This window comes from Quercus suber, unplaced genomic scaffold, assembly GCF_002906115.3.
Source record: "Quercus suber isolate HL8 unplaced genomic scaffold, Cork oak 2.0 scaffold_22, whole genome shotgun sequence".
Classification (NCBI taxonomy): Eukaryota; Viridiplantae; Streptophyta; class Magnoliopsida; order Fagales; family Fagaceae; genus Quercus; species Quercus suber.
Window position 1 is genome coordinate 980,347 of NW_027069487.1, and position 10,813 is coordinate 991,159.

General features: G+C 34.7%; 2 protein-coding genes across 2 annotated transcripts; one reads left to right on the plus strand and one right to left on the minus strand.

Annotated features, from left to right (window-relative positions):
- The first annotated feature begins 358 nt into the window (after window positions 1–358).
- Window positions 359–4,839, plus strand: LOC111997412 (phosphoribosylformylglycinamidine cyclo-ligase, chloroplastic). The gene is given in 10 exon segments (XM_024029495.2): window positions 359–820; window positions 2,285–2,379; window positions 2,451–2,552; window positions 2,654–2,713; window positions 3,525–3,549; window positions 3,552–3,696; window positions 3,858–3,960; window positions 4,054–4,138; window positions 4,141–4,211; window positions 4,376–4,839. Coding segments are annotated over 10 exon segments (1,194 nt in total). The 5' UTR covers window positions 359–483; the 3' UTR covers window positions 4,547–4,839.
- A 958-nt stretch (window positions 4,840–5,797) lies between these two features.
- On the minus strand, window positions 5,798–7,773 carry LOC111997418 (uncharacterized). The gene is made up of 2 exons (XM_024029506.2): window positions 7,409–7,773; window positions 5,798–6,860 (listed from the first exon to the last, which is right to left on the minus strand). Exons 1-2 carry the CDS (start codon window positions 7,624–7,626, stop codon window positions 6,005–6,007), a joined length of 1,074 nt encoding a protein of 357 aa, XP_023885274.2. The 5' UTR covers window positions 7,627–7,773; the 3' UTR covers window positions 5,798–6,004.
- Window positions 7,774–10,813: the final 3,040 nt, after the last annotated feature.

Consider the following 10,813-nt stretch of genomic DNA (forward strand, 5'->3'; position numbering starts at 1 on the left):
TGAGGGTCCCACTTCTAGATGGGCCCTGCCTTTTCCATCTCCTTCTTCTCGGTGGCAAAATAGCTCCCCTATGGGCTTTCGGCCCATTATATTGGGCTGGACCCTTTTCTCCCCGCAACGTCTATAATATTTTTACAAAAAACTTTAAGTGGTAAGTTATTATTAGTTATTAAGTATGAAAAAAAGTAATTTAAATTATAAATTCAAATAAAAACTAATAAAAACTGTCTACCCTTGATTTAATGTAAAAATGATATGAAAGCCGTACTCCAATAATAAATAAATAAAACACGGCTTACAAGTTAAGCCAGCCCAGCCCAAAAAATTTAAAGTTACACTTCTTCTGCGGCCTAATAGTAATACAAATACCGATTAAATAGAGGTTTTGCTTTCCCTACTTCACTTCTCACTACACTCCCTAAAACCTTTCATTTCATTTATAGTTTTGTTTTTGTTTTTGTTGTTAATTCTTTCACTACCGCCATGCCCACCACTGCCTTCGGCGCAAACACCGAGTTATCACGGTGCGTCGCTGGTCTAATCAGACCACCGTCCGATCAGAACCCCACCCCAATCCAACGGTCCACACGAATAAACTGCGCGTTTGATAGGGTTTTTAATGGGTCTCAGCCGCTAAGACAGAGTACGAGGAACCACAGGCGGCGTGTGCTGTCGGTGTCGACGAAGAACAGTGCAAAGGAGAGTGAGAGTCTAACGTACAAGGAGGCAGGTGTGGACATCGATGCTGGCTCCGAACTCGTTCGTAGAATCGCCAAAATGGCACCTGGTATCGGCGGCTTCGGTGGTCTTTTCCCTCTCGGTATGTATGTATGTTTTGCTTTATTTTACTTAAATTTTACATGTTCTTGTATTTTGTGAAATGCTCTATTTATTTATTTTTGGGGGTTTAACTTGAATTGAATGGGAATTGAATGTATGTGTTGCAATGTGGCTATTTGTATTGTGAATGGGTTGTTGGAAAAAAAGGAGGTTTGTTTTGTATTATGAACTGACTTCTGGTACGCTAGTTGTCAATCAGGACAGAAACATAGGCTTATGAATTTTTTGATGTGTTAATATTAGATTATAGGTGAGAGTGGTACGGTAACTTTACTTTTGTTTTTTGGCCAAAATCCAGATTACAACAACCCTTTTAATATTGAGTGAAAATTCTCAATTTCGTTTCTAAATTATGGTTTTAATCATAAGTTGGTCCTTCTGTCCATTGCAGACTATAAAATTGCCATTAAGTCCAGTAAAACAGTGTCATTTAGCGGTGAGTTTAATAAATTGACAGGAATGTTAAAGTTCAAGGAGTTAAACTTGAAGGGTGCAATTTGGATTTTAGTCATTTTTTTCTTTTGGGGAAAATAAATTATGGAGGATTGACATCTCGATTTTGTTACTTGTGTTTACTTTCTTAAGTTAATTATGGAGTAGTGATGTACTGATGTGTGGTCCTGTTTTGACCCAAGTCCTTTGTAGTCTCAACTTCAAATTTTCTTATTTTGTGATTGGGTGAATTGTCATTTTCGTTCCTGAAGTTTAATTTTTGTGGTTGAAATTAAACATTTTGGTCATCCTGCCCATTGCTTTTTATAAAATTGCCGTTAAGTTCAATTAAATTACATTGTATAATGTATGTGAAGAGTGGCAGTTTCATAGATGTCAATGGATGGGAGAACTAACTTGACAGGAATGCAAAAGTTTCTAGATTAAAATGTGAAAAAATAAACTTGAGGGAAGAAATTGATTCAACCAAACTTGAAGTATGTAATTTGGATTAAAGCTATTTTGCGTGTTTGTGTGTGAATGAATTATGGAGGAATTGACAGCTCAATTTTATGACGTGTTTGGTTTCTTAAGTTAATTATTGATTACTGATGTGTACCGGTGGGCAGTCTTCTTTTGACCCCAAGTCCTTTGTAGTCTCAAGCAGCATTGCTAGGATTCCTAATATTCATCCTCTTTCTATCTTGTAATTTTATCCGCTTGCATCTCTGTGTTTTTAGTTTTTGGGTTTAATAAATTATCAAATGAACATGTGTTTTTTTTTTCTGTCTTTAGATAGATAACTTACAAGTCAAATAGGTAATTCATTTGGAAATTTTAGCCAGGTAAAACACTCAATCTTGTTCCTGCTAGATCCAGGCCAAGAAAACTTGAGGATAGTTGCTGATTTTTGTCTTCATTTGGTGTTCTTTTATGAGAAAATATTGTTGTTCCATGTTGTGCCTGGCTGTTTTGAGTTTTTAGAGTTTGCTAATCTATTGTCCATGGACAGGCGATTCATACCTTGTTGCTGGTACTGATGGTGTGGGAACTAAGCTTAAACTTGCATTTGAATCTGGAATTCATGAAACCATTGGGATTGATCTGGTAATATTTGATATCAAATTTTGATAAATTATTTTGTTAGTATTTTTCTAATACACTTTTTCTTGCTTCAGGTTGCAATGAGTGTCAATGACATTATTACGTCTGGAGCAAAACCACTTTTTTTTCTTGATTACTTTGCTACTAGCCACCTAGATGTTGACCTTGCTGAAAAGGTACAAACAAATGTGCATAATTGGACTAGGTTGCATGGGTCACAAAAATTGTAGATGTACTAAAGCTCAAGCTGATTTGATCTTTCTGTTTTCTAATCTAGGTTATAAAAGGCATTGTAGATGGTTGCCAACAATCTGATTGTGCTCTTTTAGGAGGAGAGGTACGTGTCTTATTTTATTTTTATTAACTTTTTAGTATCTTCAAAATTTTTCTTGTGTCAATGAGTGCTCTCCATTTAATATATCATGTGGTTTACTCCCCAGGGGTATAGGTCCAGATGACCCTGCATTAGTTAGGTCTCAAGGATAAGGCAGTCTTATGTATTTTGTGTTTTGACTGTGACAAATTTCTACAAGCTGTGAATTATAATGGGAGGGCAAATCAAGCATCTAACTGCTCTTATTAATTAGTATATTAATCTAACATCCTGTTTGTGTCCTTTTCACATTAATGGGTCTCAAATGAGATAGTACTTTTTGATAAATAAAAAATGAGATAGTACTTGCAATTAATCAGTTCAAATATTGCAAGTATCTAATGTTGGCAGATTGTACAGTATGTGAAAGAGCTAACTGTTATGGAGAGGAAAGAGGGGGTTGTTTTGGGGGGGGGGGGGGGATGGGAGGTATTTTTCTTAATAACACAACAAATTTGAGTGTACTCATCTTGTTATACCATCCCTCTCAGAATATGATGGATGTAGCCATGGCACACTTATACAGTTAGTTGATTGTGAAAATCATGTGTTTCAACATTTATGCTGCTTATTCAATTTGACTGGACTGTGTCCTGACTGGATAGAATCAGCTTCTTAAATGGTTTTAGTGAAGTTTGATTACATTTAAAACTTTTGTGGTCTTTTCCCCCTTTTTTTTCTTCTCCATCCTCCTCCTGTTTGGATTAAATTTAGAACGATTATGCATATTCTGTAACCTCTAATGTGCATTTCATGGGTTTTGAATACCTTTCAGACTGCAGAGATGCCAGATTTTTATGCAGAGGTGAGTATGATCTCAGTGGTTTTGCTGTAGGCATTGTAAAAAAAGATTCAGTTATTGATGGGAGAGACATTGTGGCTGGAGATGTCCTTATTGGCCTGCCATCCAGCGGTGTTCATTCTAATGGTTTCTCTCTAGTAAGACGGTTAGTGTTGTTTTCTAAAAGTCTTTACTATGCCATTATTTTGATAACATCTAATGAAAAGACTTCGTTAAATATTTGAAATAGTATTTGCTGAGGTATTTCAATATATGATGCTTTAGTCTGCCAAATTATTGCTGATATGTACTGCTATATTTTCACAGGGTTCTAACTCGAAGTGGCCTTTCTCTGGAGCACAAACTTCCTGGTGAAGATGTTACATTAGGCAAAGCTTTGATGGCCCCAACTGTTATCTATGTTAAGCAGGTTACTAATTGCCCCCTATTTTACATTATACAGTTCAATATTGTCTTGTTGCTTAGTCTGACCAATGTGTTTTCCCCTTTCCTTCAAAATTAGGTACTTGACTTAATAAGCAAGGGTGGGATAAAGGGGATTGCCCACATCACAGGTGGTGGTTTTACAGACAATATACCTCGAGTGTTTCAAAAGGGCTTGGTGCTGTCATCCATAATAACTCTTGGGAAGTCCCAAGTGTGTTTAAGTGGATTCAAGAGGTAAAATGTATTCTTTGTGTTGGAATATTGAGAAAAGATGAAGTGATTGTTGGCAGAGTACTTATGTCATCCATATAGTTTTTTTTTCGTTGTCTGGTTTTCTTCAACTACCTATATATTTTTCTTGAAAACATAAATAATTTTTTTCCTTACTTTTTAATTAGGCGGGAAGAATCGAGGATGCTGAGATGAGGCGGACTTTTAACATGGGCATTGGGATGGTTCTAGTTGTGAGCAAGGAAGCATCTTATAGAATACTTGAGAGTGGAAATGGAGCTTATAAAGCATACCGGATTGGTGAGGTTGTAAGTGGTGAAGGAGTGAGCTACCATTAAATTGTTGTATCATTAGTGTTGTATGCTGTTTTTTTTTTTTTTTTTTTTTGGGTGAAGTGTATGCTGGTTTTTTGTATGCATTAGATGAGATGAATTATATAGTGAGTTGCAGCATAAATTTCTGTTGTAATTATGGATGAAGGAATTGGTCACATCAAAGCTGTTTTGTAGGATTTGACTTTTAATTACCAACAATTGGTGGTTTTGGTTGATGGCTATGAGATGAATTATATAGTGAGTTGCAGCATAAATTTCTGTTGTAATTCATGGATGAAGGAATTGTTCACATCAAAGCTGTTTTGTAGGACTTCATGACTTTTAATTACCAACAATTGGTGGTTTTGGTTGATGGCTGTTAAAGGTCAGTTTCTCAGTAGGACATTGTACAACAGGGATGTGAAGAAATTATTATGAAATACAAGCTGTATGTGATAACTTCAAAATTAAAACCTTCAGTGATCATGGATAAAAGCTTAATGGCTGTCAATAGTAGATTGGTATCTTCCAAGTTCTTTTACGTTTGGTCTTGCTTTAAGTCGTCAAGAGGCAAATCATTAAAGCACTTTCAATTTAAGTTTGTGTAGGATATTTATTTCTGGTTTGTTTCAGGAATTTGCCAATTACCATCAAGATTAATCTAGAGCTTTAAATTTCTGTACTCTTCTCAACCGCTTGCTCTGTTGGTTGTGAAGGATAACTAGAATAGCTAGAGACTGGCTACTGGAGTTTGTAGAACAAAGTTCTAGTTTGGAGAAAAACTTTACAAACTCTTTATGCATCTTTATGTTGAGTGTGAATTTTGAAAATCTAACTGTTAGATTGCATGTTCTTATTATATTTTTCATGCATGTAAAATTTCAAGAAGATCAAACATCAATTGCTATCCCATCAAACATATGTTATAATTTCAAATTTTTATGATCTAAAATTATGTATAAAAAATAAGTTGATTAATCGAATAGTAAATAATATCCAATTTGAATGAAATTTGATATGCATGTTAACATATGTTATAATTTCAAATTTTTATGATCTAAAATTTTATATAAAAAATAAGTTGATTGATCGAGTAGTAAATAATATCCAATTTGAACGAAATTTGATATGCATGTTAAGAATATAAAGAACATAAAATTTAACGATTATATTTCAAAAAAAAAAAAAGATATATAAGAAGTTTGAAAAGTTTCTTTCCAACCTAATTTGGAGAGAAACTTTGTTCGAGTTTGTAGGAAAACACAAATCCAAATATCTCAATTTTTATCATGAAGGTGTCAAAATGTGAGATGCCCAAATTAGTCTTGTTCCCTCCCCACCCAAAAAAATAATAATAAATAAATAAAATAAACTCACAATTAAAGGATAGAAAAAGAAAAGAAAAAAGAAAGGAGAGAAAATGAAGACTTGGTGGGTACTCTTTCATTGGTTGCCCTTGTTCTCAACATGCTCTTTTCGCCTTCAAATTTTATCCTGATACTGCTCTCTACTGTTTCTGACTGTCACAGTGACATTCCTAGCAACTTTTGGCCTTTCATTGTCAAATCCCCTAATTTCCCACTTAAGTTCTTCGGCAAAAGATCTTTCTGTTCTACTGTTATTAACTCCCCGGCAGGAAAAACTACTATCACTTCTTGCATAGTCATCTTGTAAATTCTTCCATTCTCTCTCATGAGCCAATGACCACCATTTATCTTGTCTAAGAAGAGGTGCTCTCCGTTCATTTACCAGTGGTGTACCTACCAAATTCTGCGCATTGAACATCCTCATTTCTTGCTGGTTCATACAAGCTGCTGATTTTCTTAAGTTTTTGCCGCTGTGTTGTGCCTCCATTTGCAAAACCATGGGCTGGGATTCTGTCCCATTGTTCTTGAACTCATTGGACTGGCTGTTGCACCAGATTATATTCTGATCAAGTTGAGGATGAATGTGGCTTCTGGGGTCTAAGCTGTGAGCCTTTTGAAGCCTTTGTTTATTGCGTGCGTTCTCTTTCTCTGTCCCTAAGCGATTCCTGCACTGAAAATCTTGCTGCCAATTATCCAACCCACAGGGATTGCAACAAATGCTGGACTCCTCAAGTAATCTGGGGATGAGATTCTTTGGTGGATATCTGAGAAGAGGAGAAACTATTAAAGGAATCTGATTCTGGTGAGCCAAGGGAACCCATGGAACTTCCCTTCTTTTAGAACTAAATCTCGTACCTGCCGGTTTCTGTTTTAGGCTCCTACTTGGGGGATCTGACTGTATTATGTCGAACACGTGCGCGGCTGGTGCAGGTATGTTTTCTTTACATGACTTCTCACCCTGAGCCTTGTTTCTGTCAGAAATTGTGTTTGTAATATAATGGTTATATTAGAAATAAGGTGGCATTAGAGAATAAAATCCATTTGTACCAGCTGGGTTAACAGTTTGAAATTTTGAAAACTTAGACATATAAACAACCTATAGATATGGAAATGTAGTAAAGTAAAAGAGAGAACATGTCTTGAATTTTCATTATTCCACGCAACTCAGCCTCGTTCAACTAATTGCTTAATTGTCATCGATTTGTTAAATAAGTAAAAAAATACGCCAAAAGACTCGTTGCTTAATTAGTATTTTTTTTTTAACCAATAAATCCCCAATTCAAAATTCCCCCTCAACTATCAAATTAACTTATTAAAAAAAAAAAAAAAAAAAAACCAACCCCACAAAGAAAAAAAAAAAAACAATTTAAGGAAAATCTGATAATCTTCTTAAAAGTTATACATTAACACTATAAAGACAATAAAACATAGGAGTACCCAACATTTTTTTCATTTTGTCTAATAACCAGACAGTGAATAATAATTGCAATTGAATATAAAAGCTAATAGAAAAAGGCACCTTATGTTGGAAAGAGGTATTAAATCTTGGTCGAGATTTCTCCAGTCAATGCCTCGTTCCTGGAGAACAACTTCTCTGGGTCTTGCAGACCCAAATGGGTTTGTTTTCTGCTTCTGAATCTGATGTGGCTGAGCTTGAGCCTCTTCTTCTTCTTCTTCATTCTCTACCTCATCTGCCCATGAAGAGGCCGCAAACCCATATTTGCTTTCTCTTTCCATCTCTTTCTCTCTCTTCCTAGTCTCGACGGCTATACAACCATTTGAATTTCAAAAGTTAGAAAAGGTGGTTTATTATCCCTTGTCCGTGACAGAATTTATATGAAGTATAGTATTAAATTTGCCAGCTGTTCCTACTAAATTTTGGAGAGCATCACCTGCCACTGGTGCATATGCAATCCTGCCATATATAAGAGGTTTATCCAATAAAAATAAGATGCATTAATAATAATAATAATAATAAGCCAAGTAGACATTTTAAAACCATCTAAGCAATTGCAATTTGCAACTCACACTAATTCCTTCAGTAAGGGCACGTTTTACTCCCAAAACTCAAAAGTAAGGTCAATGGCCCAAATAGCTCAAAACAACGAATTTGTAGAAATTGAGTTTGAAACTGAACTTTCAATGAGTGAGGTGGACAATAATCATAGTAGGTTAGTTGTTACTGGAAAACATAAACAAATAGTTTGGACAAGAAAAGTCCTCCTCAGCCAAGTCTGAGGAAGGTTGTTCTTATATATTTCTCTTAAATTTATACAAAGTTACAGTTCTTCAGTTTATAGTCGTCTTTCTACAGAATATCTAGTGATTTCTTTGTAATGAAATTTTTCTTCTTTATATTCCTCTTTTTTACTTCATCTCAGCCCTCCACGTGTAGATCAGATTGCTGACTTTGATACTTGTCCCATCAGTACCTTCTTGAAGTCTTTATGGGTAGCTGTAAGGCTGAATGTTACTGCTCAAGTATCACCTCCATATTAATGCGGTTAGGGGGTTAGCTGCAGAGTATTCAATGCGGTGGTAGCAACTTTCTTCTCAGATATTTCCTAACTCTCTTTTGTCTTATCCATATCTGATGTTTATCCTTGCTAGCATGATTGTCCGTTGCCTTGTTCTTGACGAAATGTCGGACTTATGGCCTCTACTCTATTTAGCCAGGGAGGTACTTCTCCTCGGACAACATTTCCAATTTCTCATGACCAAACTCCTTCCATGGACCATTGTCCTGTATGCCTTCTTTAGTATTACCTTTCAATCTTTATTTAGATGTAGGATACATATGTGACGTTTAAAAAGCAAATAAATGCTACATGTCATACTTTTAGCTTAAAATGGAGGGACTTGGAGAACTTAAATGGAGACCATATCTGATGTTTATCCTTGCTAGCATGATTGTCCGTTGCCTTGTTCTTGACGAAATGTCGGACTTATGGCCTCTACTCTATTTAGCCAGGGAGGTACTTCTCCTCGGACAACATTTCCAATTTCTCATGACCAAACTCCTTCCATGGACCATTGTCCTGTATGCCTTCTTTAGTATTACCTTTCAATCTTTATTTAGATGTAGGATACATATGTGACGTTTAAAAAGCAAATAAATGCTACATGTCATACTTTTAGCTTAAAATGGAGGGACTTGGAGAACTTAAATGGAGTAAACGTTTTCCCCGAAAATAGAGTCTCATTTCACACATCATTCAAAATGCCAGCATAAATGCTTCCTAATCTTCATTACCATTTAAAAATGTAATGGAAATGAGTAAATTATAAAGAAGTGGAAAGGAATGGAATAAAATAAAATGAAATAATTTTGTTTCGATATTTTAAAATAAAAGAATTGAAGGTAAGTGACATTTTTTTTTTTTTTGGGGAGTAACATAGAGGGAAATTAATGATATCATTTTATAATAATATTATTATTAGAATCATTTTTTTTTAAAGACTAAATATATAGAGGTATATTGAGAGTTTTAGTGAAAATTTTATTAAACTTAATTCATTTCATTCCAATTCCTCCCAATTTTGGAGAAAATGAAAATTTGAGATTTTGACAAAATAGAGAGGAATAAATGTTTTCTCTTACCCATTCCATTCTCTCTCACTTATTAAGCTTTCAAACAAGAGAATAACATTTTCATTCCCTTCATTAAAACTTTCAAACAAGGGAATGAAAAAATATTCCAAAATAGTTCATTTTATTCTATTCCATTCCATTCTGGATCTAGTATCTGCAGTCTTCACCTGTAGAGGCACATGAAAACTATGTTATTTCTTTTCTTTCTATTGTACAATAGAAACTTGTGTTCGGGGATTTAGTTGACAATAGCCATCTTTAGCAAAGTCTTTCTTTAATTGACAAAAAAGGTGAAAGTTGAGACAAAATATAACATTGAATTCTTTGTCCAACATTTATTGTTCCAATAAGTATTAGACAAAGAATGGGAAGTTCTTGATATCGTATTTGGCCAGCCTTGATTAGCTCGTCAAAACACTTGTTTAAGCCCTAAAAGGCCAAAGTTAGTATTTTTGGATGCAAGAAAATAAGGAACTACATGGAAAATATCTTTTCACCTTGCAGGCATTGGATAAATCATTTCAATGATTCAAGAGTTTAAAATCACAAATTTGCCACTTTTGGCTAAATTTGACCAACATTGACTAGACCGTAATTGGGATTAGTAAAAAACTTTGACCAAAAAATTTGGCCATTTGATCAAGATAAATTTTTGTCCATCTTAATGATTATAAAATTTTCTTCAAAACGATAGTTCATGAGCCAAGATCGGAGTTGAAACAAATGAAATGTCAAGAAAATGCCAAAACCCTATTAAAAATACCTTTTTCAAGCACAAGAGTTATTTTTGGACTGTTTTCTTGCAATAAACTTTACAAATACAAAAACAATGGGTGAAAACCGCTTGGACCATATTGAAGTAAACAAGTTAGCTACTCCACATAAAAAAGATTCGACGATATCACCTTCGGATAAGGAATTATTTTAATTTTCAAAGATGAGATGGTCGGATCCCACATAGGAGTTGCCTAACAATATAACAACTTGATTGTTGTTGTAAGATGTAGAGTTCTTCAATCAACGCTTGTAGATCTAGAACCAGCTTGGTACATAACCCTAAGGTACACAAGAAGTTACAACAGCTCCTATAAAGTATGTTTCTCAGTATGTATCCTTGTCTATATGATGATGGTTGTAAAAGATAGCTTTTATATGCTTTAGAAACCTAGTGTATGAAACCCTAGAAAAGCCTTGTCATCAAGGGTTGAAAATAGATCTTAAAATTCAAAATCCACAAATCTTGATAGATCGAGAAGTATCAAGCCTAATATCGAGGTTCATTAAAGCTCAATAGGTTGACAAGTATTGAGCTTATTGTTTCTTGAATATTCT

What these genes read in the sequence shown, in the direction of transcription:
- LOC111997418 (XM_024029506.2), bottom strand. Translation starts at nt 7,626, where the DNA reads ATGGAAAGAGAAAGCAAATATGGGTTTGCGGCCTCTTCATGGGCAGAT. An exon ending in ATACCTCTTTCCAACATAAG is followed by an intron (nt 6,861 to 7,408) that starts GTGCCTTTTTCT and finishes AATTTCTGACAG; the next exon opens with AAACAAGGCTCAGGGTGAGA.